Source organism: Calidris pugnax, unplaced genomic scaffold (assembly GCF_001431845.1).
Source record: "Calidris pugnax isolate Ruff unplaced genomic scaffold, ASM143184v1 scaffold24, whole genome shotgun sequence".
Lineage (NCBI taxonomy): Eukaryota > Metazoa > Chordata > Aves > Charadriiformes > Scolopacidae > Calidris > Calidris pugnax.
The window spans coordinates 36,501,638-36,518,498 of record NW_015090922.1 but is presented as its reverse complement, the minus strand read 5'-3'; the positions used below and the strand labels follow the sequence as shown (position 1 = coordinate 36,518,498).

Below are 16,861 nucleotides of genomic sequence, written 5' to 3'. Positions count from 1 at the left end.
CTGACGCAACCCTGCCCAACGCTCCTGCCAAGAAAGAACAGCTACAAATCCTATCAGGATAGCAGGTTTTTGGCACCGCTGAGCATCCAGGAGGGGAGAAGAGCATAACTGTGGCGGAAAAGGCAGAAAGCTAAAAAAGCTCCATCTTCTCCCTCAGAGGACGCAAGGATGGCCTAACCCTCCTCGGAGATCCACACACGGAAACAAAGCCAAAGTTGTGGGAGAAGATTTGCTCGCTTGACAAATGAGCTAATGCAACGAGTGGATTCAGGCGTCGGTCAGAAGCCCCTCAACGCTCCTGTGATTGCCTGCAAACTCAGGGTCCCATCAGCAGCCCCTCAGCCTTACCCAAACCCCTACACCCTCGCCCCTGGTGCCAATATCGGCTTACACGGCACTCCTAGAAGGCCACATAAATCATAATGCTCCACCAGCGTCAGGTCAAACCCTACTGAGGAATCTGCAAGTAAATCCGGATAAAAAGACGCTGCAGTGACTTCTGTACCAGGAACAGTACGCTGAAGACACACTTTCCTGCAACAGGAGGCCAGTCTCTGCCCTAAGAGTTAACATTATCAACACCGAGAAAAGCAGTGATTATTCTCAGTGATTATTCTCAGTTACATGAACCCAATCTTTTTGTTTCTTTTTTTTTGTAACAAAAAAATGATTCATATTCTAGCAGCTATAACTCACATACTGTAGTCAGGTATGTCATCCCATGCCAAGCCTCTGGGACAGGGACTAAGAGCTCTGCACACCGCTGGCCATCATGAAACTACGGACCAGTTGAGAGCTGTACGCAACAAGCAATAAGTTTGACAAACGTTCAGCTGACATACTTATGACAGAATTGATCCAATGTAACTGTAATGCCAGAAAACGGCTGACCTGACCCAAATATTCATCTCCATCTACCGATCATAATGTTCAAAAATGTTCTTAGCAGCTGGACACAATCATTTTTGTAGCCAATGCTATCACTATTTCAGATGGCTAACGTCACAGATACCCATAAACGTATCGGAAAACCAGCTGAACCTTTCATCTCATTGCCCTGCCCCACCTCCTCCATGAAAAAAAGCTGTATTACAGCAACAGTTGTCCTACGGGTTGAAGGCACACTGATCTCAAAGCCTTGCCCACCACAGTCTCCTTTTCCTTATTTCAAAAAGAAAGTAAATATTAAGAGAAAAAAAACAGGTACAGATACAATTCTAGCTCTCTTGCTATATATGTGCAACTATTGAAAAAGTTCCCGTAGAGTCAATAAAGTATGTATCACAAACACTTTATATAACTTTTTTTCACCTGTGAGTATTTTTTAAAAAAATTATATCCAGAAACTTGTTTGACTGAGGGAGAGTGAGTCCACTGAAAGGAAAAAAGTTCTTGATACAATTTTGGGCATCCTTGGATGAGACATATGTGATCTCCATCAGGGCATTTCGGTTTCACTTGCAAGAAGTCGTGCCCATGCCTCCCCTGATTTTTTTTCCTCTCTTGCCATAACCTACTCTTTTGACTGCCTGTAAATCACTAAAGCAAGCCGCAAGCCCTGGGAGGCGTGGGCAGGCTTATCTCCTACATCAGAAACAAATCACAGCCGTTAGGGATGGAAAAGACCTATGAAATCATCACATCCAACCTCCCCAGCAAACGCACCGCACAGTCCCCGGACAGAGGACGCTTTTGAGAGGAACCAGATGCTACTGGCAGCTGTAGCCAGAAGGCCGAGGAGATATCCACAAGGGGGAATGTGTGGCCACAGCACAAGCAATTGCCCAGTGCCCTGGACAGCAAGGCTGCATCCCACCAGGAAGGCTGGAGGAAGGAAGGGTGAGCATCGTGCCAAACCACCCCTATGCACCAGGCAACAGGCTGAAGACAAAGTAAGCTAACACTCCAGTAGTATCCTGCCTCCTCACTGGTAAATATTTTTTCAGTTGGGAAGAGCTGTGCCAATAAATAATCTGAAACCTTACCTCATAACAAAATATGACTCTCTCCACCAAGATTTAAGTAGAAGCAGATTAAGAAGCACCACCCATTCCCAAGACAGAACACCAAATGTTAAAACAACAATACCGACTTTCCAGCCAAGTATTTAATGATAATGGTACAAAGTAGCTGTGTATTCCAGATTACAGAAAACTCATTTTGCCATGAAGCCTGCATAAAAATTTCATTTCCCCATAGTTAAAACTGACTTCTACAAAAGCCATTTTTAAATACATGATCAAAGAAAAAAATACTTGAAATTAATATTTGAAATGAAAAAGCTCCCAGTTTCCTGGGTATGAAATTAGGCCAGCTAGGATTTAAGAGACGGAATAAGGAATAGGAAACTGATTCAAAGTATTTTCACAACTCTCCTTATGAGAAAAAATAATTTTACACACTAGTTTACAGATCAGGTTCCACTTCAATCACAGCAATTCTAATTACTTTCCGCAGTCTTTTAATTTTTTTATGATGTCAATGCCTAGTTCCAGGTACTTTTTCCACCCAGGCATGTTCTCCTTACATGGTTTCTTCCAGCTCCATCACTGCCTCGGGAAGTTCAAGGTTTGCAGACCATTGGCACTCGAGTGGAACAACTATTCATGGTCTGCTCTGATCCCTTTGCCCAAGACGTGGTCCTCAGGGATGAGCTGCATCGAGCAGCCACCAGCTCCCTTCTACCTTCTCCTTGCCCAGACACTGACAGCCCCTTCCCTACCACATCGGCCCGAATGCACCTGCTCTACACAGTGCCTGTGAAAATTAGGTCTGCATCCCTACCGTGGGATGCTTTAGCAACTGTTCCTCTGGCTCACAAGCAGGGAGATAAATTTCAAATTTGAAATAACCTCCTTTGATAACCTCCCTTAAAACTAGAAAATCTAATTCTGACACAATAAAGGATTAAGCATGTCAGTTCCCATTCCTCACCCGCAACGCTGAACTGACTTTTGGGTACTCCCATTTTTTAATGACAACAAGTGAGATGTTCTTCAAAGTATGTCACTGGGTCATTTGTCAGGCACTCTGCAGTAACTGTGCTTTGAAGACTTATCTACACAAAAGCTTAACAGAATGATAACATCTTACCTATTTCCATCAAAATGCTCAAGTCTTTATGTCTTATGTCATAATTTATTTTACATCCAACATATCAATGCAAAAAGAATCGCGTTTCTTCATGGTAACTATGCACAGCTGTGCCAGAACCTTCTGGAATATACTGCTCTCTTTCATTTGTGATTTTATTTGAAACCCCAGGAAGCTCAAGAGTGCTGAAGGACGTGGCTCAGCTATGCCATGACAATTATTTTTAATAACTAAAGTCAAGCAAACCCAAAACAAAACAAAAAAATCCCAAAACGTTAATAATCTGTTCACCTTAAAATATGAAGCGGGGAGGGAAAAGAACATGCAAAGTACATCCATTATTCATGCAGGTCAAAGCAAGGAAATGAAAATGTACCATTATTTATGTTATTCCATTTTCCTGACATAGGACAGAAAAGACTTGCTTTAAAGGAGCACACTAAGTCAGATGGTAGATGGTATCATGTTGCATCAGAGCTACCTCTACATCCTTAGACTTTTCCCGAGGTGGACTAAAACATACCTTCCTCCTGATCATTTTCAAAATAGTTTTGCAAAGTTTGCAATAGTTTTGCAAAAGTGCATGAGTACAAGAGGCAATAACAAGTCCGTAGCAATACAAAACACGATCCAGAAAGACCTAAAACCTTAGTGCTGTGTCTCTCATTTAAATTGGTAGAATTTCTAAAGAAAACACTTGTTATTATGCCACCCTTTCAACAGAAGAAAAAATCAGCAGAGCTAGTCAAAGGTAATGTGCCCGCTTAAGGCAGGTGTTACCTCATGAAGTTTGGGATTAGTGTTTCAGTGCAAATGGGTCCGGCCAACAAATTAAGACAAATAAGGTACACCTACCCTTAAGTTCAATTTTTATTCTCCTGTTATAGTTTGCAAAACAATGCATCCCAAAAGTTCATATTCTTCATATGTTCATCCCTCACTTTCTAAGTGAAGTTATCACGCTACCTTAGGTTATACTTCCAAAGAAGGGCACACAGACTGTTACTGTAGAGATATCACGTTCAGATGAAGAACAAAAAGTGTACAGCCATGCCTAAATTCAGTTTATTTTTCAGTAAAAACAGAATGTGAATTAATTTTGCCAAGACTTGGAGAAAATCTTGACATCAACTAACACATTTTCTTACTTGGAATTCAAACAAATAAACCTCAAGAGAAGAAACCTTGTGAGCCTTTAAACCATTTTTACTTAATTAGTGCTTCGAACGAGTGAGAGAAAATGAATCCTTATCGTCAGTTACAATCATGTTATCTAACAACATTGTACTTCAAATGCAGGTTGCCACGAGACAGCAGTGCCTTGTTGTCCAGTGGTAAATCCGTGCTCAGTTTCTGACTCTCCAGCTTCTGGGAATATGATACAAGACAACTTTCCCTCCATGTATTAGATTTTATCTAGGAGCTAGAGTTAACTATGACAGAGTTACATCCAGCCAAGTTCAGCAGCCCTTTGAGGGTTACTGGTGACACGCTGCTCCAGGCTTACAGATGAGGAAGAGGAAGGTAGGTTTCCCCCGAGCTCTGCTGATTAGTCCTCCAGGCAACGCAGAAACTCCATTACTGCCAAAAGTTAAAATGAACTTGGGAAGACTGATGTGCAAAGCCTCAAACTGCCTCCTGCTTAGGCCTCCTATTCTGTTTCCCATCAGCGACCTGCTGCGAGAGGTAACCTGCGGGGCGTGCCAAAAAAGCAAAGCACGGTTCTGGGAAAGCATCTGGAGGGAAGGAAACAGATCTCTCCACAGCACATGGACAGCCCTGCACAAGCAGCTCTGGCCCGGTCCAAGTCTTTTGCTGTGAACCATTGGAAACACCTCTGGCCACCCCGTGACCCGTCCCATCCAGCCCAGCACAACCCCAGGCAATGAGAAATAATTAAAGAATGGACCCAGCTAGTATTAAGTTCACAGTGCTCCCAGCTCCGAGAGGGGCATCTGTTTCCTACGAGCCGTCAGTCACTTGAAGCACAGAGCTGGGACAAGCCCGACGAAAACATCTGCAGCTGTGAAAACAGAGGTTTGCCAGAGAACTTTCTAACTATCACAGCTGCTTAAACCCATTTCCTCCTCCTGTCCTTGCCTTCCCGGCCCAGAGGTTGGACACCATCATTTTGCATTGGCTGCCACCTTGTGGCATGTGCTACCAAATCTAACACACGAGCTGTCCCCTTCCACCTCACCCCAACAGCCACCCCCAAACAGCCCCTGGGGTACAAACACCTCGTCCACAGCCGGTATCCAAACCCCCCTACACGCACCCCAAGGACAACACATTCCCAGTTGTACTCTTCAATGAAACTTGGGACTAAGGAACAAACTGGGAAGTTTGACAGGAAATCATGTCAACTTCTAAGTTGTTTCTGAAAGCTCTGCAATAAGCAACCAGGGAGACCACGTGAACTAAATCCTTCAGTGGTCCATGGTCCATGGTTCCATGGTCCAGTGCGCACTGGTAGCCCAGAAAGCCAACTGCATCCTGGGCTGCATCAAAAGAAGCATGGCCAGCAGGTCATGGGAGGTGATTCTGCCCCTCTACTCTGCACTCGTGAGACCCCACCTGGAGTACTGTGTCCAGCTCTGGAGTCCTCAAGATAGAAAGGATGTGGACCTGTTGGAACGGGTCCAGCGGAGGGCCACGAAGATGATCAGAAGGATGGAGCACCTCTCCTATGAGGACAGGCGGAGAGAGCTGGGGTTGTTCAGCCTGGAGAAGAGAAGGCTCCAGGGAGACCTTATAGCAGCCTTCCAGTACCTAAAGGGAGCCTACAGGAGAGCTGGGGAGGGACTCTTTGTCAGGGAGTGTAGTGACAGGACAAGGGGTAATGGTTTTAAATTGCAAGAGGAGAGATGTAGATCAGATATCAGAAAGAAATTCTTTATAGTGAGAATGGTGAGACACTGGAACAGGTTGCCCAGAGAAGTTGTGGGTGCCCCATCCCTGGAAGTGTTCAAGTCCAGGCTGGATGGGGCTTTGAGCAACCTGGTCTGGTGGGAGGTGTCCCTGCCCATGGCAGGGGGGCTGGAACTCGATGATCTTTAAGGTCCCTTCCAACTCTAACCATTCTATGATTCTATGATTCTAAGGTCCTGAATTTCTCTGAATCCTTTTACAGTTCTCTTCAAAGATAAAGATTGTGACCCTCCTTGTCCCAAAAGAGGCAGCGGTTTAAAACCTTTTAAGACACAAATTCAACAAAGGTAATTTCACAGTGATAACTGTATCATAGGACAGGAAGAAAATGAGCGTCAGTTTCGCACCAAGGGAAAGACTGTATTTGTTTTAAGTTGCACCTCTGGATTCTTTCTCTCACAGCTACCTGTGTACAATAATGAAGTTGTTAATAGCTGCTGCTACATATGTAATATTCTGGTAGAGGCCCCTGTTTGCCCGAGCACCACTTCTGAGCAAGCGGGAAGGAGAAGAGGAAAGGTGGTAACCCACAGTGGGTACCAGCGAGCTCCAGTGTCCCACTGCTGCCCACGACTGGACGAGGAGTCTGCCTCTGGGGAATGGCTGACAGGGATGCCTGGATGGTGGGGACGCAGGATGACCCCCGGGCACTGGGTGGGCAGGCAAACACTCACCTTGGTCCGCAGCTGAGGGGCTTTCCACCGGCAGCTCCCGGTCGCCGCTCCCTCCCTCTGCAGCAGGCACTGCAGGGCAGCCCCCACCGCCCCGTCGGCGCCCACCAGCAGCACCGTCTTGCCACCTGCAGGACACAAGGCAAGCCGTTCAGCTGCTGGGACACAGAGCTGGAGTGCCTGCAGCACCTCCCTACCTTCAGCAGGCCACCCACTATCCAAAGCCAGAGGAATTAGATAGATTAGATATCCGGAAGAAATTTTTTACTATGAGGGTGGTGAGACACTGGAACAGGTTGCCCAGGGAAGTTGTGGCTGCCCCATCCCTGGAAGTGTTCAAGGCCAGGCTGGATGGGGTCTTGAGCAACCTGCTCTAGTGGAGGTGTCCCTGTCCATGGCAGGGGGGTTGGAACTCGATGATCTTTGAGGTCCTACCCTAACCATTCTATGATTCAATGATTCTATGAAAGCCCTCCAGAAGAACCAGCAAAGCAGCTCAGGACAGAGCCCTGTGTCTCTTTCAGAGCCCATGCAGTAACACCAGCCGCAGGTCTTAAATTGCTTCCTGGCAACTCTCTAATCCAAGTAAGCAAACACGGCTCTTCTGGTTTTCTGGTATTTTATTTGCACAAATCCTTTCATTCATATTTGTTACAAAGTACATTTGACTTCCCGCTCGCAGTTCTGTTACAGAAATCCTTGTCTCAACAACTGTGAATCGCTGTAAGAGAGACTGCTTCTGAAACGCTGCCTTAAACTAACAGCGTCTTCACACACTGTAAAGCCACTTGTTTAACTCTGCCATTTCAATGTTACCATTTACACATCACAACCCAAACCAAAAGATGTGCTCGGCAGTTATTTACAGGCAGGCTTGGGTTTCTCCAACGGTTCACACTAATCAAACTTGCCAAGTGAAATCCCTACGTGATGTTTGTATGTTTGGTTTTGAAGACTCGGATGTCTCGGGTGGCTTCAGTGAGATTAAGTCTGCTAATGGCAGGTAATCCCTGCCTAATCTCCAAAATCTGCAGGGCTGAAACCCATTTCTGCAAATACTACAACCACTACTGAGGTTCCTCACTAGCAGGAGACAAATATATATGTCAGGTGGGAAAAGAACACAAACCAGAAAACACAACAAGGAGAAATTACATTTGTCTCTCCATCAGGATTAAAACTGAGAAAATTAGTTAGGCTAAAATCAATGTCCTACTTACGATAGGAGGTCTCACCTAAATCTTCAAGAAGCTCCATCACAGCACACACCGTGGGGGGAATTAGACAGTCGTAGGCATCACCGCGCACCAAGCGCCCTAGGTTTACATCGGACAACCTGCAGTGGAAAAAGATGGCAATTAAAAAAAAAACCCAACAGTTTGTGTAACATAAATCCTCAGCAAAGCTTGTACCATGGCTAGCAGCTAATCCCAAGGACAAGCACCCCTCATAAAAGTAAATCATTTGATAGTGATGTACTATGGCTAAGCTCTATCACCCCACATCCCAGTTACACACAGAGAGGCTGGGAAACAGATCTCTGAGTTTGAACAAGCAACAAGAGCCCACAGGCAGCTCTTTACTGGCCACCCATGGGACACTGGGCCAAAACACCCCAGTGGTGGCAGTGGAAGCTGCCTGGTGCTGCCAGAGCCACGCTGAGCTGGAGGCAATTCCTCCTCCTGGGTTCAGCTTGGCTTGATGGGGGGACTCTGGTGCTTCTGTGCTGCACTGTGTTCTCTCTCATACAGAAGGATGCTCTGAATTCACCATTCTCTGTCAATCTCCAGTACTCCAGAGAACAGAAAGATAACTAATTTGCAAGATTTTCAGATTTTTTTCCCTAACGTGAAACAAAAAAGGAAAGAGCTATAAAAAAAAAAAAAAAAAAAAAAAAGGGCAACAGTCTGCAGTTGAGAGCAAAAAGGCTGCAAGAGCAGCAAAGTGGTAACCCAGGCACCTAAATCATGCCAGAGGTCTCTCCAGAGAGCAGAGTAACTCTAGACTGATTGAAAAGTTTAGTTAATGGGTCCGAACTATTATAGCCCACTCACCCACCGTGAGAGAGTGCTGTAGGGAAGTTAAAACCTTCTCTGCAACCTTTCCATCACACTTCTTGTGAAAAATTTGGGAGTTGTGTTCAGTACTGAAATACCTTAAATACCTTAAGTATCATCAGTGAATCAGAACATCGTTTTTTATTTCTTTAAAAAGACCATGTCCTGAATATACAGTGTTATTATAAAGATGAAAAAGATAATGATCAAAATGACTTCAGAAAAAGGCTCCTCATTGATTCAGCAGCATCTTTTATCACTGCTTAATAGCACAGCTAGACACATTGACTGAGGAATCCATTAATGAAAAGCACAGGGGAAAATTGATTTTACAGAGCCATCAGCCTTGAGTGTGCTCATATTATTTCTCAGTGCTTCACTTACCCATCCACATCCTTCTCTGGTTTCACAGCGTTTAATACCTTACTGCTAATCAAGCTTTCTGGGAGGTCAAGGGCAAGGCCCTGCACATTAGGATCCTCATTAAGTCTCAAGATTTCATTGACAATCTAGGAAGTTAATAAAAAGCATTAAAGATCAGAACAACAGACAAAAGAACAATCAAATTAGAAGGGGATAAAACCTGCATTTTAAAACTACCTTATCACCACCTTTGCTTCGCTCACATATTACAGCAACTTCTAAATGAAAAAGCAATAACCTGCTTTCCTTGGTTTATAGTTCCACCACTTATCAAATTAAGCCACCCTGACTCTATTCTAAACACTTTGCAAGGCCAACATATATTATGTGATATTACTCTGCCAAAAGCGTCTTGTCTTTCCCCATTCCAAATCTCAGCAAAAGCTTGACACTGTAATGGCTTCAGAAGATGCTTTTAAAAATAAGAAGCCTTGGTTAAAACATAGTTCAAAATAGGACCAGATTGTGTCCCAATAGGACATGGACAAAAAGTTGTTAACACTGAAAAAACCAATTATACAAGAGAAAACTGATTTTATTAAACCAGCATATATTGTTACCAATTTTTTCTTCTCAAAAACCCCTGCTCCTAAGAGCTGACGGTCATCTTGTGAAGAACTGTTATTTTGAAAAGGCACTGCACAAGAGTTTGTGAATTTCAAGTACTAACCAGATACGAGTTCAAATGTTTTATAATTGGTCGTATTTGACATCTGAAACTGCACTACCTTGATTGCATCATCTGTAAAGTGCAACACTGATCCAAGAGGAATATATGCTATTCCTCTGTGACCATAAAGAATTCAATGGAATAAAACATGCTGAAATTTGCTCATGTGAGAAATGTCATGTCAGCGTGTCTTTCCATCATATAAATAAAATCAGTGTGCAATCACCACAAAGGTGTATAATTTGATTATTATCCAACAGAAAATGAATATGAGTTTTTCTTTTCCTTCACTACTACTATGCCTTCCTAAAATGCTTTTCATGTGAGCTATTCAATACAGCAGTGAACTCTATTGCCCACACACCTGATATGCTGCAGTCAACATTAAGCTAGGGGAATTTGGAAGGGGTTAGACTCTCTGCAACTCTGATCCAAGAGAACGTGCTACTTTCACGTTAACAAAGATTATACAAGCAGGTCACTGTCCCTTTAGTTTGCTGACTTCTGAGACAGAAACAGGCAAGAAACATAAAAATATTAAGACCCTGTGCCATTTGACAGCAATAGGACTGGTATACATTCTAACAGAAAATAAGGATGAGTGTATACAGCAGAATATGGATGTGAAAACATCCACATATTGCTTAAAAAAATTCTGAGATGCTACCAAATGTTGGGACTTACACAGTAACTAAAGGAAACATAGTTCATAAATAGCCTGAATTGAATTAACCTTGAACTATATTCCTGCTTCCTGGGAAAATAGCTCAGTGTTCCATTTTCATTGCATGGTACTTGAATTCAGTATGTGGATTTTAACAGATTAAAAAAATCACCCTTGTCACAGTGAGCAAGCAGGAGAGTAAGCAAGATGTTACAATCTTTACTGAAAGTAACTTTCTTCAAGTAACAAAAACACCCTGCTTTTCTCATTAGGTACACAGCTCAGCCCTTTCCTAAGATATTATTTCAAAGTAACAGCAACTACTGCTGCACAGTCACCTATTTCCTACTGTGTTACTCAGCAGATAAAACACATTTACTGACAGCAAAGTGTATTTGATCTTCATTTCAAAAGCCCACCCTTCTTAAATGGGTAGCCGACTACTCATCATCCACAAAACTGGACTCCTGAAATTCTTCACAATAAGCTCCTCTCACGGTATCAGGAAGCTGTTCTCCAGATTACACTGCAAACCACTAACATTTTAAAAACAAAGTGTACTGTAAAACAAAACAGTACACAAAACCCACGAGCCCGCAGGATCTCCAAACTGGCCAAGCACAGGGAGGCCAGCTGGGAACAGCAGCATCTTTTACTACACATTCCTTTGCTGGTTTTACTTTCAGACGCCTCAGGACCACGTATCTCAATACAGTTTGCTATATTTAAAACACACTTGATACTAGTGCTGTGCCTCCAACCTAATGCCTTCGACAAGGTAAGAATTCAGCCCTCTAGGAATTTGGGGCAGAAGATTTTTTTAACGCATACTGTAAACCTTACAAGATCAACAAACGGGCAAATAAATTCAACCCCCTCCTCCTCTACAGCCATTAATTTTTAATTTCCCTGAATAACTTGGGCTGGAATCAAGTGCAGTCACAGGAGGAATTGGAGGAGAGAGGATACCCCTGATGGTACGAGGGGACATGGACGCTGCAGTTAAATCCAGAATTTGGGGCAGAAGATTTTTTTAACGCATACTGTAAACCTTACAAGATCAACAAACGGGCAAATAAATTCAACCCCCTCCTCCTCTACATCCATTCATTTTTAATTTCCCTGAATAACTTGGGCTGGAATTAAGTGCAGTCACAGGAGCAACTGTAGGAGAGAGGATACCCCTGATGGTACGAGGGGACGGGGATGCTGCAGTTAAATCCCTTTAATTTCCCTGAATAACTTGGGCTGGAATCAAGTGCAGTCACAGGAGGAATTGGAGGAGAGAGGATACCCCTGATGGTACGAGGGGACGGGGATGCTGCAGTTAAATCCCAGACATGACAAAAAACCATTACTCTGCTGATTCTGCCTCAGCTTGCCAGGGGACAGCAGACAAGCCTCTTCATTCTCTTTATTCCCATGCTTACCAATAGGGGGATAACACTTGCTACTTCAACTAAGGCAGCCCCAACCCCAATTTGAGTTAATAGAGAGCAGTGCAAAGCCAGCAATAAAGACAGGTTTATGACAAAAGCCAAGAAGGAAGAGTCCTTCAGGTACTGCAGTTACCTCATCCTTGCTGCAGCCTTCAGGGAGACAGATGTGAGTAACACGCAGACCAACCTGCCAAAAGAAAATCGGTATAATTACCAAAGGCAAGTAGCTCCTGATTAGTAACAAGTGTAGTGGCTAAAGCTTACCTCTTTGGCAAAGTTCTTGTTTATTTCTTGAATGAAGTGATCATTGTGTGCCTTGGGGAACAAAACAGAAAAAAAAAAGTTTTAAAATAATAGATTTACATTAAAAAAAAATATGTGAGTGCACTAATGCACAGGCCTATGCAAGAAACACGGTTGAGGATGTTTGTGTCTACTAGTAGTCAAACAAACAAAAAGGCCAGCAATTCTAAGAAAGCAGCGGAAGGCCATCCAGTAAATTTATTTTGGCTTGTCTAGTTTAAGCGTGTGTTGATTCCTGCCTGGCTTTCAGACAAGAGTGGCCACTTCCTTAAGATAAGCTTACCATTTAAGAAAGGTGCCAGTCTGTACCTGAAGATATCGTTCTCCATCCATCCATGTAACAAGGATGAAGCAGGCAACAGCAATGCTAGTGTTTCCTGCAGTGCCTCTGTATCACCTAACAACACTGGTTTGTCTTACCATCAAAATTGAGGCAAATCATTATCATCGTACATTACACTGAGTTCTGTCAGTTCATCCCAATTACCAGCAGGCACCTGAGCTGGGACAGAAGTGTCCCCTGGGCAGATTTACCTGGGAGACCATCTCACCCAGGAGTCCTCCTCCCTAAGGTTTCTACAGCTATATGCACTGTTTGTATTACGATATTTAACCATAATAATTACAATTGAATTGTACTCTTCCATTTGCTCTTGAATCTTAGGAGGTCCTTCAAATATTTTCATATATTGCAACAATTAAACTGAAAATCCAATATCCAGAACTAGAAACCTCCTAGCAACACAGATCAGTGAGGGTTCCACCCTCAGGAGCGTTAGCGGCTTCATAACAAAATGAATAGAACACATATAACACTTGTCTTCTAACCCAGACAGCAGGGCAGAAGTAAATAATTTTAAAAGTGTTGGTTATAATTTCATGAACACATTCTACATCGCTTTTTCCACAAAACCTGGTGCCAGTGACTTCCCGTTGGGAGTCGAGCCGCTCACCTCATGGCAGCTGCCAGCGCTGGCTTTGACTGTCTCTGGCATCACCCAAAACCATCTCAGCTCAAGCCCGTAACAACTTTCCAACCTAATTTTAATCCCAAATGGTCCAAAACTGCTGCCAATGGAAAAAAAAAAAAAAAAAAAAGGCATTTAAAAGGACAGGCTGCAGGGAGGGTGGCAGCTCCTGAGCAGGGGCGAGAGCTTGTCCTCCATCCCCCAGCCCAGCATGTCCTCCATCCCTGGCCCCCTGCCCCAGCCCAGCACTGCTGCATCTCTGGCACCGCACAGCTGGTGTCCCACTCCCCAGATGTGGCAGCGGGGGGCGAGGGGCAGCACAGAGGCTGCTCCACTCAGAACACGCGTGGAGCCCACGTCGCGGCATGGCAAGAAGAGATGGGACCAAGGACAGCCCAGCAGCTGCTCCCCTGTGCCAGCACATGGGGAACTGTGTCCCCACAACTGATGCACGTAACCACCAGGACTGCTTGAGAAGTTTAACTGGGATGGAGCCACCAGCAGTACCATACTGTCCCCTGCAATGTACCCCCGATTCCTGCAGCCCCCTCAGTGCTTCACTGAGCTTTGCAGGGCAACAGCTCCACTGCTGAACAGGATCCCATCACTGTGATTAGTCTTCAGCTTCGACAAAATTAAGAAGCAGCCACCAATCATTTCTTGCTGTCGAGCATCCCCAACCAAGGTTCAACAAGGATAACAAGCAACGCAGGTACCAATCTCGGTATCAATTCAAGTTCAGATGGCTCGAGAGGAAAAGAACCCATCTAAACCCATTCCAGGGTGGGCTCAGCCTGCAGTTCCTCATTCCCAGTGCTGCTGCAGAGGTGGTGACACGTTACACCAACTGCTGTTGCCCATGACTGACTGGCAAAGGAGACTGTTTCACTGCCCTCCCTCTGCTCCTCTGGGTGCAACGTGGCACATGGAGACCAACATGAACCTTAAAGCTCTGCCCATGATACCCAGGCACAGCTGTGTACCACAAGAGCATCTGTAGACTAAAACAAGTCTTCTTTGTACCAACAAATACATACTTTAAATGAGTTCTGTTTCAGTCCTTACCACCAGACCGGAGCCAGGGGTGACTGACGGCTGGAGAACAACATCTGGATGAATTTCATCCAGAAGGATCTAGGCCACATGTTCCTACAGCCACCTCATGATGCAAACCAAGTTGGATAAAACAGGGACAAGAGGCACATTTGTTTAAAGCACAGCCATGATTGAAACCAAAACACCAATGTAGATGCATCTCAAGTGATATTACAAGTGAGCAGGAACCTCCCCCTCCTCACACAATGCTCTCTCCCACCCTAACAATGGCCCTGCCCTCGTGCCAGCATAAAATGCTCATGGGGCCTTGCAGGAAACCAGACTGAGGGACTCATGTGGCTGAAAGGAAGCCCCCCCAGACCCTTCCAGCCCAGGGTGGATTTGATCACTGCCCCACTCCAGCTCAGGCTGCAACTGAATGGAGACAAGACAGAAGTGAGAAGCAACAGGTCACCGAGAAGATGGGTCACTGTTTGTCTAGCAGTCCTCAAACTTACAGCCCTAAAGGGCTATTTGAAAACACAGACCTCTGGGGAGGGTAAAAGATGGGAGAGCTTGTTCAGTCAGCCTCACTAGAAGACCTACCAGAATAAAGCTGGTGCTGCATTTCTTAGATTCAATATTAGCATTTGAAAAAATACTCACAGTTAGGTTTCAAAATTAAAGCCTCCTGGGTCAGAGATTCACCGTGCCCCTACTCAAAATCAAGACCACCCAAAATCAACGCCACTGTCCTAGGAAACAGGACAGAAACATCTTTGTCTGCACGGCTCCGGGTCCCACTCCGAATGACAAAGATCTTGAGTTTCTTAGCCTTGAAGCTTTAAGAAATCTGCAGAGGAACTTCTCTCAGCTCTGCAGGGACAGCAATCCTCTTCTACCCATTTGATTGCCCGTTCTCAAAGGTGGCAGCACCAGTGGGATGGGAAGGAAAGCTCTTCCAGTCCAGTCACACCACAGCTCTCAATTGCTGGGAGACTGCTTCACCTTAGAAAGCGCTGCTGCTTGGAAAGGATACTGACATTTTACAAGGAGCATTTATCCCACACAGGCCCTTTTGAGCTGCCTGGGAGTTTTCTGTGTCACTTTCCTCTCCTTAGGCCAGCAGCAGGGCAGTCCTAAGCTCCAGCTGCCCAAAGGCAACAGGGCTGGCAGGAAGCAGCAGGGTTTTATTTCCTTCACCCTGGCCATGTTATCCCAGGGGTGGGAAGCGAAGAGGGGCCCGCATTTCCAGGCACGTAAACCCTTTTTTCAGGACTGCAACAAAAGCTTCAACTAAATGAAGGTTGAGGACAACTGCTTTAACTTAAGGATATCAATCAGCGCAGACCACTGGTGAGAAAAGGCAAGGTCATCTGTACTTACAACAGGGAAGACTGTGTCAGCAAAGGGAGGAATGAATAAAATCACCCCCTTCCTTTGCAAACCCTTCCCACGACCTCAGCTTTGCTGTGGCCGTTTCAGAAGGGCTTATGAGACCCATCTTCCTCCCTCGATCCCTGGAGGGATCACCCTCCTCCCGACGCTTCGCTCCAATAAAGATTACTTTCTGCACCGTCGTGCTCCAGAGGTTTCAGACAAGGCAGGGGACTGCCAGGGAGCTCCCGCAGACAGCGAGCCCCTAGGGACACCGTACCTGAATGATGGCAAGCGTCGGCTCCAGCCCAGGGTTCTCCCTCTTGAGAGAGGCCAAGGATTTCTTCGCCTTCTCGGTGATTTTGCTGCAACACAATAACAACAGGGAAAATTTTAACCCAGTAAACCTTTCTAGCACCAGTCAGCAACGTGGAAAAACCTATGTTAGTCAGCAATATGAAAAAACCGCTTAGGCACATATGCTTTTCATTACCAAAATTGCTTGGGGATGTAAACTGTGAAGGCTGGCACCCAGCAGGCTGGTACGGGAAACTGTAACAGACCAAAATACGTGTTTTATAGCTGTGTGTGTCATCACTCTGGCGTGCCCAAAACTTTATAGCTCGCCTACGCCAATTCATCACACGGCTTGCCCAGACCCACTGTGGGAAGGGCAGCAGGGACCCACCACCCCGAGCCCTCGGTGGGTCCTTCGTGTCCACACCACGCAATGACAGGTACACCTGGGGCCACCACAGCTTAACGCGGGCATCACCCGACCGAAGAGCAGCAACCCTGGCGCTTCTCGTGGACGTGCCATCCCACCACGTCTCATGGACGCTGCCATCCCACTGCATCTCATGGACACTGCCATCCTACCACGTCTCATGGACGCTGCTCCAACCCGCAGGGAGACAGAGGAGCTCTGTTTGCCGCCCCACTTCTTGGAAAAACCGGTGGCAGCCGGGCACTGGAAAAACCTTCTGGCTGCCGGCTCTCCTCTGTCACCTTCTGCACCCACAGACCATACCTACCCAGGAGACCCCTGGAAGACGCCTGTTGGTCCGTCTGTCCCTCACCCAGCAGGGAAGACAGGAGGAAAGCACAGCCCAGAGCCGTGTTTTGCCACCTCGTAACCACCCCCTGGCAGAAGCCAATGACCAATTCAGGTCACCGCCGTGGCAGACAGGCTGTCCCGGCTGAGGCTGAATGGACGGGGCGGGGGGGGCA

The 16,861-nt window shown here is 45.5% G+C and overlaps 1 protein-coding gene across 1 annotated transcript in view; it reads right to left on the bottom strand.

Moving 5' to 3' along the window:
- Positions 1-16,488, bottom strand: part of MTHFD1L (methylenetetrahydrofolate dehydrogenase (NADP+ dependent) 1-like) — a 155,319-nt gene extending 138,831 nt beyond the window's left edge. Inside the window, exons 1-7 of the mRNA XM_014950508.1 lie at positions 16,320-16,488; positions 15,912-16,042; positions 12,213-12,263; positions 12,082-12,135; positions 9,137-9,261; positions 7,916-8,031; positions 6,699-6,823 (exon numbers count right to left, since the gene is read on the bottom strand). Coding sequence (XP_014805994.1) covers positions 6,699-6,823; positions 7,916-8,031; positions 9,137-9,261; positions 12,082-12,135; positions 12,213-12,263; positions 15,912-16,042; positions 16,320-16,488 — 771 coding nt within the window. The remainder of the gene's footprint in view (positions 1-6,698; positions 6,824-7,915; positions 8,032-9,136; positions 9,262-12,081; positions 12,136-12,212; positions 12,264-15,911; positions 16,043-16,319) is intronic.
- Positions 16,489-16,861: the final 373 nt, after the last annotated feature.